This window comes from Beta vulgaris, chromosome 5 (genome assembly GCF_026745355.1).
Source record: "Beta vulgaris subsp. vulgaris cultivar EL10 chromosome 5, EL10.2, whole genome shotgun sequence".
NCBI classification, from domain to species: Eukaryota; Viridiplantae; Streptophyta; class Magnoliopsida; order Caryophyllales; family Amaranthaceae; genus Beta; species Beta vulgaris.
Window position 1 is genome coordinate 44,739,375 of NC_079206.1, and position 17,308 is coordinate 44,756,682.

General features: G+C 35.5%; 1 protein-coding gene and 1 long non-coding RNA gene across 2 annotated transcripts; both read right to left on the bottom strand.

Moving 5' to 3' along the window:
* Positions 1–505: 505 nt before the first annotated feature.
* Positions 506–6,453, bottom strand: LOC104893514 (3-oxoacyl-[acyl-carrier-protein] reductase 4). The gene is made up of 11 exons (XM_010679631.4): positions 6,111–6,453; positions 4,408–4,550; positions 3,959–4,012; positions 3,077–3,157; positions 2,921–2,966; positions 2,656–2,750; positions 2,545–2,577; positions 2,224–2,358; positions 1,280–1,373; positions 939–1,021; positions 506–863 (listed from the first exon to the last, which is right to left on the bottom strand). The coding sequence occupies exons 1-11, from the start codon at positions 6,268–6,270 to the stop codon at positions 831–833; spliced, it is 957 nt and encodes a 318-aa protein (XP_010677933.1). The 5' UTR covers positions 6,271–6,453; the 3' UTR covers positions 506–830.
* A 4,446-nt stretch (positions 6,454–10,899) lies between these two features.
* LOC130591616 (uncharacterized) lies at positions 10,900–16,202 on the bottom strand. Its single transcript, XR_008969515.1, has 2 exons — positions 16,108–16,202; positions 10,900–11,507 (listed from the first exon to the last, which is right to left on the bottom strand). It is a non-coding gene; the product is annotated as an uncharacterized LOC130591616 (long non-coding RNA).
* Between the last annotated feature and the right edge of the window lie 1,106 nt (positions 16,203–17,308).

Consider the following 17,308-nt stretch of genomic DNA (forward strand, 5'->3'; position numbering starts at 1 on the left):
AATAAGTGCAACATTTACATAGTGTTTACTATTCACAGTTTAAACTTTAATTAGCTTTGGTGATTTACATTTTAGGAAAAACATAGTCATGTGGGATCTTGTTAGATTCGTCTGAATGTGATTTTTTTTTAATATCAGTTTTTTATAATTTTTACTTATTGATAATTGAAGATATTAATGGTTAAATAATGCATTGGCAAACGTGAAAACAAGAAGTGTTACACTTATTTAAAAACGGGGAAGTATAAAGTAGAACATGAGCAATGCTTTGTTATTTTTGAATTGGCATCGAGTACTCAGGTGACACGTTAAGTTTTTGTTTTCAATAGAATTATCCAAATTTATAGAATTAATTTAAGTTCGAAATGAGTCCATTTACTTTTAGTCAGATGTTAGAAGTTCCAATCAAATTTCATTTTTCGTTTTTGTAAGGAAATAATCTACTTTCTATCTCCCATTTTTCAATTTCTGCCAACTTTTCCGCCAAGGAGCCATACAAAGGAAATCAACTTGAAAACCGGATCTGCACTAATATAGAAGAAATTTCATTCAAGTTCACAATGTCCTCTGCCGAACTAAACATAACCCAAGTGAACAAAGTTGTTTAGGAAGTGAGAACAAACTTTTAGATGGGGGAAATTTTAGGATCTGAGAAACTTGAGTAACCTGCACATTTCCTGCTCCAAGGCAACCCAATATAGATCCTAATATATTCTGTTCTAGTTTCAGGGCAGAGTGAAAGAAACTACCTAGTCCAATCTCCTTCCAACTCTCTACACTTCCATAACCAGCAATCCAGGTTACACTAATCCGATGCCCCTAAAAGCCTCTTACATCACCATACCTCCGTCAATTGTCAAAACCTGCACTCAAGAAAATGAATCAATATTTCCGCATGGAACAAAACAAAATGGCAAATTACAAAGTCGTGGCAGTACCTGTCCAGTTATATAACTGGCAGCAGGATTAAGTGCCAAAAATTCCACAAGTCCAGCAACTTCCTCTGGTTGACCATATCGTCCTGCAAATACTTTCAATGCTTCAGAAATATCGCTATTTTCATAATTATTTTTCCTTCGATAAAGGCTTCTTCATTAGGATTCTTGTAATCTTAACCCCCCCCCCCCCCCAAAGTGAAAAGGGGGGAGATATGAGAAAGTATTGTATAACAAAAAAAAAGTGCAAAGCAATTACATTAATTTAAAAAGCTCATATAATACTAGGCAGTTAGCAAGACCATTACTGTTCACCATTAAAAATGCAGCTACCCATGACTTACCAAGGGGGATATTCTCCAGAATCTTCTTCTCTATATTGTCTCCGAGCTTGGCTGTCATATCAGATGCAATGAATCCTGGGGCAACAGCATTCACCTAAATCAAAAGCCTCAGTCAGATACACTGCTGGAAGCATACTTAGGGCATCCTGGTATGAGGTATGGGTGTATAGAACGATGAATAAGTGATCCTTATAATACCTAAACCTTAACCCAGGAGTTTGGTTCACATAAAATGAAAAGTCAAAATTCTTTACCCTTCACTTCAGACTTTTTGGTGCTAACAATGCCATCCTCATCACCTGCTCTCTCCCTCCTCCTCCCCCTTCTCCTTCTCCTTCTCCTTCTCCTTCACCTCTTTCTACCTCCTACACTGGCAATCAGGAGCAATTCTCACAAGGTAAAAAAATGCTAGCACGCTAGCACTAACAGTGCTCACCACATCAAATCAAACCTTTAATCAAGAGCAAATTTCATGGAGCTTCTGAACTTAATGATAGCGATCAAACCCCCAACCCTACGTTTGGCAACAGTGAAGGAGGGAGACAACTGTAAGATGTCAGTAAGTGGGTGGGGAGTGGGCCTGGTGGCTGTAATAATGGTATTTGAGTTTTTTTGCAAATGAAAAATCTGAATCAATGGGTTTAGTTTTGTCAACCCTCCTCCCTCTCCCCCTCCCCCACCCTAAGTATATGAGAATCTCTTCAGGGTTTAGGGGGTGGGCCCCTCAAGTTTCAATATTGGTATGATTCTTGAACGAACACCAAGTATGGGTTAATGGTTCAAAACCCATACCCCTACTTAAAATATTGTGAGCCAAATGCCCCCTTACTGCAATTTATTCCCAATAAAATGATGTAAATATGATTGCACCATGTAAGCACAAATGCACAACAGCACAAGTATCTCTATGAGCTTATACGAGGAGACAGAATCCAAATACTTGCATTGATATTCCTGCTGGCATACTCCTTTGCTACAGATTTTGTGAAACCAATAACGCCAGCTTTTGCAGCACTATAATTGGCCTGCCCAGCATTGCCGATAAGACCAACCACTGAAGCTACATTTATGATTCTCCCCTGGATAAGTAGTCAAAGAACATCAAGAAGTTCATGTGCCAAGTAATATTCAAAATAATGGAAAATAAAATCAGAGTTCAAATTTGATTCACATCATACTAACACTTCCTAATTTTAGGTCATCCAATTTTCCGCATGCTTATTCTTTGCCATGGCAAAGCAAGAATTTACAGATAAAGGAAATACCTTTCTCTTCTTCATCATTATTTTTGCAGCAGCCTACAATAAGAAAAGAAAACTTCGTGCTTACTAACTTAGAACAATCAAGAGACACACAGTATTGCTGATTGCACAAACCTGAGTGCACAGAAAGACCCCAGTGAGGTTCAAATCAATGACCTCTTGCCACTGAGATTTTTTCATTCTCATCAATAGGCCATCTCTAGTAATACCTGAGCAACATGGAAAAATATAGTTGTGAGGTTTTATCACTGTGATAAAAACTTTCTACATGCAGTTGACGACTAGACGCTCCTCTCCTTGATAGATGGATATGAACTACCAAGTACCAACTCAGATTTTTAGGAGAAGAAAATCAGGATCACGAGATAGCTGCTGTAACCTGCATTATTCACCAGTATATCAACAGTTCCCCATGCGTCTACAGCCTGCACATGCAAACCAGTTAAAAATCCATCAATAAGATATGCTCTGACATTCAACCAAAAATTTCTTAAGATAGTTCAACAAAAGTTCATCACGAAGCAAAGATGCTCACAGTTTTTATCATTGAGTCCACATCTTCTTCTTTTGATACATCACCCCCAAATGTAAGCGCTTGACCTCCGCAGGACTCAATCTGTCAACATACGAAAGCAATAGCAATATCAGAACTAAAACAGACAATAGAAGTTCTGAAACTAAAAGGGTGTACAAAAAGAAAGAAAGTGAGGATGTCTGGACTGGACTCTGGAATCAAATAATTACTAAATGCAGTTAGCCATTTACATCACCAACGTTCAACAGCTGCAGTTAACAACATTGCATCTATGCAGAAAACTATTCATTTTATCTATTTACTTAATAAAAAAAATCTTCAACAGCAGTAAAAGAAGAATGTTATTTAAAAATCAGGACTATCTCACTGCACTATTAATCATTTTAAACCTCAGACCAATGACGGATGACCAAACAAGTACCAAAACAAGAAAAGGGTCTTAAAAAAAGAACATAACAGATGAAAGAGAAAATTATTCATAACATCATTAATCCATCTGGAATGATTACTAGCAGATACTTTCCATTATCTAAGAAATGGTTTCAGACTTTCAACTCATCACAATGCTCAAGCTACACAGAAGAGTGTATCCAAGTGAATGCCACTAAGAAGAGCTCTAAATACCTAGACTATTTGATCTCATAATTTCCAGGGAGAGAAAAACTAACCATGGATATTCCAGTTTAAAACCCTTATAGTCGAAGATTACTATAAACAAACAAAAGCAAGTGATCAAGGTTTTTAAAAACATGAAGAGACATATGACGACATAGAACAACTGCATAACCAACATCAACGATATATATTGATGAGAGCGGTAAGATGTTATATCAACATTTTGAGTTCTCATGTCCATCAAAATTTAACAGACAGAAAGTGAACCTCTTTGGATACTTCTTCCGCCTCTTTTGATGACCTAGCATAATTCACAAGAACCTGCAGCCAAACATCCAGTTCAAGTTATAATTTAATTATGCAGAGGTCATAACTGCTACGAAAGTTTAGTGTACATAATCCAGCAAATAGGAAGCAATTGACAATTCTTTAAATTTGTTTCCCTTTTTGCACAAATGTCAAATTTGTCCAACTCTACATAGAATTCATTTCAAAAACTCAACTTTCACACTCAAAGTGGTTAGGCGGCCCATTCAAAAGGGTCAATTTCAATTCGAAAACTTCATTTCTTTACTTGCTACTTAGAAGTCTCTTTTAGTTAGGATAAGGAATATATCCTCAGACCGTCAAAACCGAGAAGAAACAGAAGGCAACCTATTACAAACAGGAATGTGAGATTAGCTACACTAAGTTGCCCCTATGTGACAGCGACAAACCTTACAACCAGCTTTCCCCAGAGTTAATGCAATAGCTCTCCCTATTCCTCTAGAAGCTCCAGTGACAACAACAACTGGGGATTCAACTTGTTGCACTGCACCAACAGCAGCTTGTTCAGCAGTTGCAACCTGGGCTTTAATACCTGAATATGGGATCAATGCAGAACATCAGCATAACTTAGAGAAGTAAAATGTAGATCTAGCAATTATAAACCTTAGTTACAAAAACAGAATCTAGATGGTTGATAAAAAATTCAGTTATTCAAACAGCAATATATAAATTATCAATAAGTTGTTCTAAAATCAGCTAAGAAAGGTATAGTCGTATAGATCTCTGGTTGCTGGCACAAAATGAAATGATCAGATTGCTTTTGTTGGATTCACTCTCAGAAAATATTTTGGATGGATTCACTCTCAACAAAAATTTCAATAGAACTTTTTGAAATCTTCTAGTTGAATTAAGAATCAAATACTTCACCAGAACCACTAGTTTGGTACTCAATAAGTGCATCGGGGAAAGTCGGTTCATGTTTTTCTGTCCATGAAAATAAAAGCAGTATTATCGGAAAGAAATGAGAATGCATTCCTTGTTAGAGAAAAATCAGATATTAAGACGAATAAAAAAAAGATGAAGAACCAATTTCTTTTATTAGGAGGCATTTCAGGCTTTTATCGAGGATAATTTTAGGTTTATTAGTCACCTAAGTCATGATTATTAAGTGACTTTCACAAACATCTTTCCGTTGTTTCAACAAATTAAAGGTAAGGCCAGCCAACAACAACTAGCACCACCCAGTAAGATTCTCCCCAGGGTAATGTTTAGGGAGGTCCAAATATATGCAACTTTACCTATATCAAGACTAAAATTAAATTGAGGGTAGATTACAGGGGCAAGGCTACATGAATCTTAATCAAGATCAAGTCGTGTTGTCGTCCAGTGTGTTCCAGTTCAGATTTTATTTAGCATTAGTTGGGGGATCACGACATGAACACATACATCCTTACCTCTAATAGTCAGAAAAATAAAACAGGGAGGCTGCACACTTTAATTCTATACGAAAAAGTTCCGTAAATAGTATAATAGTACTATCAAAATCTATATGCAGATAAAAGATAAATAAGTTAAGCATTAAGTTTTGCTTCATTATGCCAACTTCTTTATATATCTTTGAAAATAGCTTGAAAAATTCTTTTAACAATAAGATCAATTATCACATACTTTAGATACTTACACAACCTTTAAAAAAAAAATTCCCTTTTCTTCCTCAATATCTCACCGTGCTTTGCACGGGTTTGAAAGCTAATAATAATAGTAAAACAATAATAATATAGTAAATTCTAAAAGTCTAACAAATTTTGCAATTTTCTGGATACTAATTGAAACTACTTCATCCAAACAACAACAGATATCCAGGTCATTTTCCAAGAAAACATTTTACTCCTAGATAATTCCAGCTTTATCGTTCCATTTATCAGTCATCTAACCTTTTTTCCTACGAAATCACAATGCCAAGCCTCAAAATTCAAAGTTCTAATACCAGAAGAAATCTCAAAATGCCAAAAAAAAAAAACCTACATTTCCGATTTTATACAATTGCACGTAATTCAAAAGTAATGCTTCAAAATACAATTTAGTAACTAGGAATTTATCATCCAAATTAGTAAAAAGCTGAAATAGGAGGAAAAAAAAAAAGGAGTATTACCAGAAGAATGAGAGGAGGTCAAAGGTCTAGAATGGGAGATGGGAAGCGGAGAAGAAGTAAGGCGGAGGAGAGAGATCCGGCGTCTGAAAGGCAAGGCTAAGGCGGAGGTGTCGAGTTTGGCGATTGAGGTTGCGGCTGAAGCTGCTGCCGCCGCTGCCATTGAAAATCTGTCGCAGAGAGAGAGAAAATGCGCGTGTGTTGTTCAGGTGTGTTGCTGCGACTGCGCAACTCGTTTGCTGCTGTGCTATGGCCGTCGAGATGAGCTTGGAAAACTCCGTCGCTGATTATTATTTTTTATTTTAATAAGGTAAGAACTAAGAAAAAAGGATTTTAGGAGACTATCCTCCCGAGGGAACTCCTAAAAAGTCATTTTCACAAAAAAAAAAAGAGCTGAATTTATTTCCCTCAAAAAAAAAAAAAAAAAAAAAAAAAAAAAAAAAGCTGAATTAGTACAAGGAATAATATTTAAAAAAAAAATAATTAAAACTAGACTGAACTAAATGTCCTATATTATCAATCAAATCTACAGCTTTCTTAGCTTCCCTGTAAACATGATAGATCTGATAGGTTTGGAATTGTTAAAGTAAATGGTTTTTTTACCAAGTACCCCCGAGTTTTCAAAAATTCACTTGGTACCCTCCATGTTTTCAAAATTCACCAGGTACCCCCTAAGTTTCAAACTAATACATGGGGTACCCTTAAATTCCCTTAATGACTAACGACGTTAACCGCCGATAGTAATTAACCCTAATTAACTGTTACTTTTAACCTAAACCCTAAAATCTAACTTCTAATTAAACCTAATCTCTAACTTCTAACCCTAACCCTAACCCCCTCCCACCACCCCTGGCAGCCCCCACCCTCCCACCCCTCCCCCTTTCCCAGCGCCACCCCCTGACCCCGTCGCCACCCCTTCCCCAACAAATTACCCTCCCCTCACCCCGAAGAATTCCGCACCCTCTCCCCCCACCCCCGACGAATTTCGCACCCCCTCTCCCACCCCCAACGAATTTCGCACCCCTCCCCACCCCCTGTTGAATCCCGCCAACTCCAGTTCAAAGATGAAGTCGAGAATGTTGTCTGGGAGCGCGAGCCGGGGATTATGGGCTCGCGACGGCAGTGAGGAAGCTTGTCGGTGACTGGCCTGTTGGATTTCAGGCTTGCGATGACGGATGAGGGAGGGGGAGGGGTAGGGGTGGGAGAGGGGGGTTGCGGGGGAGGGGGTAGGGGAGGGGGCTGTTGGGGTGGTGGGAGGGTGGGGGAGGGGGTGGTGGGAGGATTAGGGTTTAGGGTTAGGTTAGGGTTAGGATTAAGGGTTTGAGGTTAGTGTTAGAGGTAGGGGTTAGGATTAAGGTTAGTGTTAGAGGTAGGGGTTAGGATTAAGGTTAGTATTAGGGATTAATTAGGGTTTAAAATAGAAAATTAGGGTCAATGACTAACAAAGGTTAACGGCGTTAGTCATTAAGAGTACCCCGTGTATTAGTTTGAAACTTAGGGGTACCTGGTGAATTTTGAAAACATGGAGGGTACCAGGTGAATTTTTTGAAAACTCGGGGGTACTTGGTGAAAAAACCGTAAAGTAAAACGTGTATATCCTCTGTGATTAGTTGTATCTGCCAGCAAGGAAATTTCCATAGTTTTTTAATCGTGCTGATTACAAGAAATTAAATTATCATCTTTAATAAGGATATGATGGATGTCAAGATTAAAGCCAAAAGAAGACCTTTCTGAAGAGCAGTAGCCTCGGCCACGAACACTAGGGTGATTCCTAGATAGTAAGAGGTGGCATGAATGAGCTCACCATAATTATTGCGAATAATAACCCCACAACAGCTGAGTTGTTTGAAACTGAGTCGTCGAAATTGAGTTTGAAGTGGGATGGAAGTGGAGGAGCCCAAGCTACTTGAATGATGAAATTGTGATGTGAGGTAGGAGGTGGTTGATTGTGAGAGGAGAAAGGAGTATGTACAAGATAACAAGAATCAAGTGATGTTCGAAGGGTCCATTCATAATGAAGGAATTTGGCTTTATGGAGTATCATGTGATTGTTAAAAGTGTCGTTATTGAAAAAACGCGCTTCTTTCTTTCCATATAAACCAAATTAGAAAAAAAAATTGGTTATGACAGTTGTTTGAGATTTAAGGGATTGGAGGACTTTTAAAAAAGAGATGTCTTTGTGGTGGAAGTTAAGCCATGTACGAGTTTCCTGAAGATCTTAAATTTTTCCTGACTGTATTGCACTAATTAAACAGATGATTAATTGTTTCAGATTGGGAGTGACATTGACGCCGGCACAAATTAGAAGGATCAATTTTTCTTTTGAAGAGTATATCCCTAACACTTATACTTTTATGGCAAAGTTGCCATAAGAAGATCTGTAATTTAGGTGGTATGTCAAGCTTCCAAATCCATTTAAAAATCCATTTATCCTCAATAGGATCGAGATCATGAGCTATCCAAGTGGCTGATTTGACGGTGAAGTCACCTGAGGATAAACAACCCCAAATAGGAGTGTTAAGTGTAAGGCTGGCAAAACTTGACCTAACCAGATAACTCGACCTGAAACTAGAGGTGGGCATGGGTCGGGCTGGCCCAGCACAATTTGGGCCTGGCCCGGCCCATTGTCCGCTACGTGGGTCGCGGGCCTGTCACGGTCAAGAAATTTTATTTCCGGCCCGCGGGCCGAACGCTCCTTTCCTTTGCTTTTTTACCCTAAAACTGTAAAATACAACATAAAACATAGGCCTCCCCGCGGGCCTGGGCCGGGCCGTGGACAAAATTTTAAAATTCAAGCCCGACCCAGCACGGCCCGGCCCGCCATTTACTCAAGCCCGACCCATGCCCACCTTTACCTGAAACTAACCTGAAAATTCCGGGTTTGGGTTTGATATTTTCGATCTGAAATAAAAAATGGGTTGACCCAACCCGACCTGAAAATATAATGGGTTATGTTCGAATTGACTTTTTGAACCTGAAAATAACCTGATTTAAAAGTTGAATTATTTTCTGGTCGAGTCAACCTAAAATTAACTCAGACTTTCATAACTTATACAACCTATCTTTTGTTATTCTTATTTTTATTGGGCCAAACACATTTTTTGGATCAACTAAATTTCATTTTAGGTCATTAACACATATTTTAATAACTTAGTGTGTATAGTTGAATTTCATTTCATATCATTTTGGGGTGGTTTTGAGTAAACCCGAAATTTGGTAGAATGTGTTTGAGGTTGAAGATTTGCACTCTTGAAGTTTGGAAGGATAGTTAGGGTGGGTTTTGAGGTGCATATGAATAGGGTGTTGGTATGGGTGGTTAGGCGAGAACATGTTTAAATATGTACCCACTAGGGGATAGATTTGGAAATTTCCTCCATAATGGTTGGTGAGGCAAGGATAAGGATGACATTTTTAGGTGGGTGCGGATGTGGAGGGACCATAATTTATACCTGCCCCACCCAATTGGCATCCAGTCCCGGACCTGAGGGGCGTTTAAAGGGGAAACGACCCTTGATCCAAGCCTAAAAGGGGCCCATCCTAGAAAAAAATTTCTCTGGCAGTGGCAATTACACGCGTGAAACAGAAAAAAGAGTACGCTTCAATCTTCACCATACCAAAGACTTCTCATCTTCTTCAGTTATTCTCTCTCTCACTCTCTTTCTAATCCAAATTTAATTTTCTTTTAATTCCCAAAATCCTACATTTCCTCCTCTTTCTCTCTCCTCTTCTCACTACGGCTAGAGTTTTGTCTCTACATCTAAGGTCCTCTCTCTCCTCCCTCTCTATCTTTTCTAATGCTGCAAAATGAATGTCTTTCATCAAATCATCTTCATGTTTTGCTCATATATTCAACTCATATCTGAGTTAATGATATTCTATGAATTTCGAACTATCGTCTTTGATCTGTTATTTTTTTCATTAATCTGATTAAGTATGTTTTTATGTTAAACGCTTTGCTGATTCTCAGTATTCGAATCATTTATATTTAAAGGTGCATCAATTTTGTTGTTCTTTCTGTATATGGGCAATGGGAAGTTACCAAGTTGTAGTAGTTTGCTCCACATATTATTTCTTCGGTTGTTTTGCGTATAATTTGTCTTGAATTTTCCAGTATTTGAAGTACTTTTTTTTTGGAACTTTCTTCATTAAATGGGGAAGTGTGGGGAAATTCAGATGAAAGGCCCTCAAAATTCAAAGAAAATTAAGTTACATAAGAGAGATGCATACTTTAATAATGCCGACGACGAAATTGATGTCTGCAAATTTCTTTTTATTATTCTGATTTTGTATTCTTTTATGCAAATGATTAGTGCCCTTTTATTAATTTTTTAAATTGGGAGAGTGGGTTATTGTTTTTTCTCTTTGTGGGTGTGAAATTTTATAAATTACATTTTTTAAAAAGGGTCACAATCTACTATTTTATCTAGGGCCCCAAAAAGACCAAAACAATTATTTAGATCTTGATTATCAATTATATAGATAGGTGGAAAAAATCGTCGTCAATCATAAAAAATAATTTTAATTATACAAAAAAGTATATGTAGAAAGTTAGTATAATACATAATAAAAACTAAGGAAAATTCCTCAGGTATCCCTGAGGTTTGGCGTAATTCCCAAATTACCCCCCACATTTGGGGAATTCCTCAGATACCCCTGAGGTTTGTGTTTGTGCTCAAGATACCCTTACTATGGATGGAAGCCTAACGCTGTTAGGTTTTCCTCTACTTCTCCACCCATCATCCTCCATTAATGAACATGGAAGCTGTAACACCCCAGAATTTCAAAGCAGAAAAGAAAGAAATAATAATAATAGAAGTATAGGACGATGGCGGAAACATCGTCTTCTGGGAATATCACTACTACAAGAAATGCGTTTAAAAAAAATCTAAGTGATAAAACCAACATAAATAAATAGTATAAATAAATTAAATTGATAACCAAAAGAGAAAACTAACTCTTAAATTAATAAAAGAGTAGGCCTAAAACATCTAACATTTTAATGCTCACATCTCAACCCGAGCCCAAAACCAAATAAGATTGTCATCAACATAACCTGCAAAGATATACAACAAATATCCACAATCAGTGGGGAGTAACTAACAGCTCTCCCAGCTCAATTAGGATCCACATAGGAGTTATCAAGCATTAATAAATAAGTCTCAATCAACAAAAAAAAAAAGTCAAACTGAACCAAGTAACAATCATAACACAGCTGACAATTTAACATGGTTAAATAAGGTAAATCATGAATAATAAACTTAATATAAGCTTACAAGATCAATAATATAAGCCTCCATAGTAATATAACAAAATATTATAAATAGCTTTTGAGAAAGAGCAGAACGCCAGTGGATCGCAACCCACTTCCTAAGGTTTGTCTGATCGAAATCTCCAGACAGCCTATGGGCTTACGTTCCCTACTGCCTGTGTCTAAGAATGGCCAAACTCCCATGCAGGATAGTACCCAGCTCAGTACTTCCCAACCTCTCGGACGACAACAATTAACCTAGGTAATACCCCTAAATCGCAACCTAGGTGGTTGGCATGTTCTTCACCGGGGACTACATCTATCCCACCGGATATCTTAATCTCAATAAAATATTTCCACAATTAAATACGATAATTTATTCATCAAATATAAATAATAAGGATGCCTTTCAGGCCTTACACCTAAAATCAGCAGAAACTAGGATCGCAATCCAAGAGTCTCAATTCAACAATATTTATTCTTCTCAAAGTAATAGTAATATAATACTAATAAAAATCATTTCACCCAACTAAAAAGAATAAATCTTTCTTACAACATAAATATACACCAAATACACAATATAATCAGATACTCCAATTACTACACTCTCGTTGTCTGAATTTGGGTACAAGGTTAATTACAACGTTAGCTATAATACCCCGGTACATAACTCTTGGCGAAACGGTACTAAAGACAGTATTATTCTCCCTCGAGTACTGTAACGTCGACAACTTATATATTGATTTATAAAACTACAATATTATCATAATCCCAAAATCATACAAACAACCAAACCATCATAAAATAATTAAAACACTCATAATATAAATATATGTCAATAATAATAAAAAAATAATAATAATAAGGTCATGTAAGCATGCATATAGCAATAAGAGTAAATCATCATACCTGCATACATTGACACATAAGTATACATAACTATAACACCAAAATCTTATACATCCGATACGCCAGTATACTTGAATCATATCTAATCATTCAAACAACCCAACATCTTACAACACCATAACTACTAAGATGTAAAAAAAAACCGTAAGCTTGCCACACTACCATGCTAATACGGAAGAAGCATCACTCTTAAGTTTGTGGCAGATAGTAACAACAGATAACAAGCCATGGACATGAATCTTCCTCAAGCGACTTACACCGGCAGGCAACAGATATTCATACTCTCATATTATAATCATTTTGATCATACTTAAGCAAACCAACATAATAGGCGCATAACAACATGATTTACAATGTCTACTAACCAATATGTAAACCATAAAGATATAATAAAACAAAAATTCTAACCATTAAACTCTAGCAAGGATAACAAAATAGTAGAATTAGTTTCCTTCCACATAACTATCACTCATAAACATTTAAGTATAACAAGTATAACATCAATAATATGAAACTTTAACAACCCACAAATCTTAACATAAAATTCAACACAACTTAGATATTAAGCACTAAATAATTCCTAAACAAATTCTAATCGCACTAGGTTCGCCGTTAGTTACCTTTGAAGACCTCCAATTGCTTGCATTTTCATTATGTACTGTTCTGTTCTGACCACGATTCCCGATGATACAAAGCTCGTATACCAAATCCCTCCGGTCACAAGTAATACCCAGATGTTTTAAATATTCTGTCCAAATTTGAAGACGATCCAACGGCTAGATCTTCAGCGATGAGCAAATTCTTGAAGGTGCAACAGGATAACAAAACTGGGTGACCCGTCTGATTGAAACAGAAAATGCAGTCTCGTCTTTCCCTCTCTTCAAAAACAAATTACACCACGAGCAAGAGCTTTTCGAGTAGATGGATTTTGACTACTCACACGTCCAATTCCGATGAGAAATGAAGGAGATACGATGCAAACAAAATGGGTGTGCATAAATGGACGAAAATGCAAAAGAGAGAAGAAGAGTTGTGAAGCACGTTTTTTTTCCTGATCGATTCAGCAGCCAAGGGAAATAAAAAGGGGGGGTTACAAGTTGAAATTGATGGGGAAATTATTGGGTAATAAAAATGGGTGTTACAAAAGGGATTTTAAAGGTCGAAATAAATCTGAAAATAACTCTCATACAAGACATAATTTCGGACAGCTTTTAGAAACATAAAACTTCACGTTAAAAAGTCGTGCAACGGTCCAAAACTCGCTAAAACCGAATAAATAAAAATACTAGATCAAACACGCATTTTAAAATAGTAGAACATATATAATTTCTAATCTAATAAATTTGACAAATACAACATTTAAAAGTTGGAAAACAAACAACATAAGATATAGTATTTTTAAGAAGTAAAATATTCTAAATTTAACGGAAAATAATAATTAAGAGAAAATAATTCGAAGAAATTATGAGCGAAAATCCGTGGTGTTACAAACACTCCCCCTTAAGAAAATTTCGTCCTCGAAACTTGAAAACAACTAAGAGATAAATACTCTAGATAAAGAATATTAAGAAAATAGAAAGATTGATGGATACTAGGTAAGAACTAAACAACCGTGTGGGTATAAAAATGATAACTCAAATAATATACATCATATTTTGGAAGACCAAAAAGAGTTGGATAATAAGGAAGCATGGTAACAACCATCATTTATAAAATGTGGGAGAACCAAAGACAAGTAAAAAGTTTAAGGTAGAAACGTTAGCACAATAAAGTATTGGTAATTTTGCAAAGAAGCGGGAATAAATATTTACATAAAAATTATAAAAGAATAAAGCTGACCATACATAATAATTTTTTTTTTTTTAGGAAACAAAGAAGTAAAAGTTCGTAGATTGATAGTCAAACCAATTTAAATAGAGGTAACCACACAGGCTTATACTCCACTTAAAGAGATAAGAACATTTTAATAAAGAGTAGCTAGCTGCTTTATTAAAATAGCACCTACGAACACAAGTCATGACATATGTTATAAGAGCGTACGCCTCCTAAACATATATATGAAATTTTAAGTTCGCAAAAGAAGTTGATAACTTTAAAATAAATTTCACAACGACGAAACACTAATAATAAATAGGCTATAAAATAATAAATAATAAACAACAATTTTAAAATTTGTCAAGTCGATACAAATGTGCATGGAACCACCCATTGCAACATAGTATCAACAAAACAATATTTGAAAGGCTTCTTGTCAAATCGACATTAAATTTACCGGAATCACCCAATATAAACTTAATATCAACTCAAAAAGAAAAGTAACTCAAAATAGATAAAATGTCTCAACTTATGAAATTGACATACAAGTCAAAGGAATCACCCATTATGACTCAATATCAACTCAAATAATTTTAAAATTTAGACTTATCAAATTGACATACAAGTCAAAGGAATCACCCATTATGACTTAATATCAACTCAAAAAGTTTTAGATCTCGGCTAAACACAATTTTCTTTTCAAAGAGAATAGCAAAGTATGACAATAACAAAACTTGAATATCAAAATATAATTATAATATAAGTATGAAATTTATTAAGAGCAAATACATAAAATATTATTTGAAATATGAACTCAAGTTCGAAAGTTTTGTAAATGACAAAAAAAAACAAAAAAGAAACAAATAAGAAGTACTCGCATAAAACCAACACTTAGTTGAAAGAAATAGACGCTATATACGTCTCCATAATAAAACACACTATTAAGCAACCATAAAAATATAATAACAACAATGTACTATACATAACTATGTTAAAATAAAATGGAAGTTTATTTTAAAATGCACAACATAACATAATTTAAACGCGCAACTCAACCCTGAACTAGAGGGATATAAATCACTTTGCTTTCACAGCGCACTCTGATAACAAGAAAGGTTAAACGTAGGAAGTAGTCCTGCAAATAAGATTAGCAAACTTGGTAGACTAATTCCACCAATAAACAAGTAACTATACATATTATATATGCTCCACAAGCATGAGACCACACCATATTCCATAAGGCTTTCTTACTTACTCTAACCATCTTTTTCTCATTATAGCGAAACTACAAAACTTAGTTCTAAACAGATTTCTTCTCCTAAGCTAACTAATAATTCCAAAGAATCATTAGCAACTCCTTTTCAGAGTTTTGGAGCGTTTTGCTCTAATACCAACTGTAACACCCCAGAATTTCAAAGCAGAAAAGAAAGAAATAATAATAATAATAGAAGTATAGGACGATGGCGGAAACATCGTCTTCTGGGAATGTCACTACTACAAGAAATGCGTTTAAAAAAAATCTAAGTGATAAAACCAACATAAATAAATAGTATAAATAAATTAAATTGATAACCAAAAGAGAAAACTAACTCTTAAATTAATAAAAGAGTAGGCCTAAAACATCTAACATTTTAATGCTCACATTCAACCCGAGCCCAAAACCAAATAAGATTGTCATCAACATAACCTGCAAAGATATACAACAAATATCCACAATCAGTGGGAGTAACTAACAGCTCTCCCAGCTCAATTAGGATCCACATAGAGTTATCAAGCATTAATAAATAAGTCTCAATCAAAAAAAAAAATGTCAAACTGAACCAAATAACAATCAAAAGACAGCTGACAATTTAACATGGTTAAATAAGGTAAAATAATGAATAGTAAACTTAATATAAGCTTACAAGATCAATAATATAAGCCTCCATAGTAATATAACAAAATAATTATAAATAGCTTTTGAGAAAGAGCAGAACGCAGTGGATCGCAACCCACTTCCTAAGGTTTGTCTGATCGAAATCTCCAGACAGCCTATGGCCTTACGTTCCCTACTGCCTGTGTCTAAGAATGGCCAAACTCCCGATGCAGGATAGTACCCAGCTCAGTACTTCCCAACCTCTCGGACGACAACAATTAACCAAGGTAATACCCCTAAATCACAACCTAGGTGGTTGACATGTTCTTCACCGGGGACTACATCTATCCCACCGAATATCTTAATCTCAATAAAATATTTCCACAATTAAATACGATAATTTATTCATCAAATATAAATAATAAGGATGCCTTCAGGCCTTACACCTAAAATCAACAGAAACTAGGATCGCAATCCAAGATTCTCAATTCAAAAATATTTATTCTTCTCAAAGTAATAGTAATATAATACTAATAAAAATCATTTCACCCAACTAAAAAGAATAAATCTTTCTTACAACATAAATATACACCAAATACACAATATAATCAGATACTCCAATTACTACACTCTCGTTGTCTGAATTTGGGTACAAGGTTTATTAAAACGTTAGCTATAATACCCCTGGTACATAACTCTTGGCGAAACGGTACTAAAGACAGTATTATTCTCCCTCGAGTACTGTAACGTCGACAACTTAGATATTGATTTATAAAAACTACAATATTATTATAATCCCAACAATCAATACAAACAACCAAACCATCATAAAGTAATTAAAACACTCATAATATAAATATATGTCAATAATAATAAAAAATAATAATAATAAGCTCATGTAAGCATGCATATAGCAATAAGAGTATGTCATCATACCTGCATACATTGACACATAAGTATACATAACTATAACACCAAAATCTTATACATATGATACGCCAGTATACTTGAATCATATCTAAATATTCAAACAACACCCAACATCTTACAACACCATAACTACTAAGATGTAAATAAAAACCATAAGCTTGTCACACTACCATGCTAATACGGAAGAAGCATCACTCTTAAGTTTGTGGCAGATAATAACAACAGATAACAAGGCATGGACATGAATCTTCCTCAAGCGACTTACACCGGCAAGCAACAGATATTCATACTCTCATATTATAATCATTTTGATCATACTTAAGCAAACCAACATAATAGGCGAATAACAACATGATTTACAATATCTACTAACCAATATGTAAACCATAAAGATATAATAAAACAAAAATTCTAACCATTAAACTCTAGCAAGGATAACAAAAT

Excerpts from the sequence above, each read along its gene's own strand:
- LOC104893514 (XM_010679631.4), bottom strand. The coding sequence starts at position 6,270 with ATGGCAGCGGCGGCAGCAGCTTCAGCCGCAACCTCAATCGCCAAACTC. Across the intron at positions 2,359-2,544 it reads TAATGATGAAGAAGAGAAAG|GGGAGAATCATAAATGTAGC; the intron begins GTATTTCCTTTA and ends CTACTTATCCAG. Across the intron at positions 1,022-1,279 it reads TCTGGAGAATATCCCCCTTG|GACGATATGGTCAACCAGAG; the intron begins GTAAGTCATGGG and ends AAGTATTTGCAG.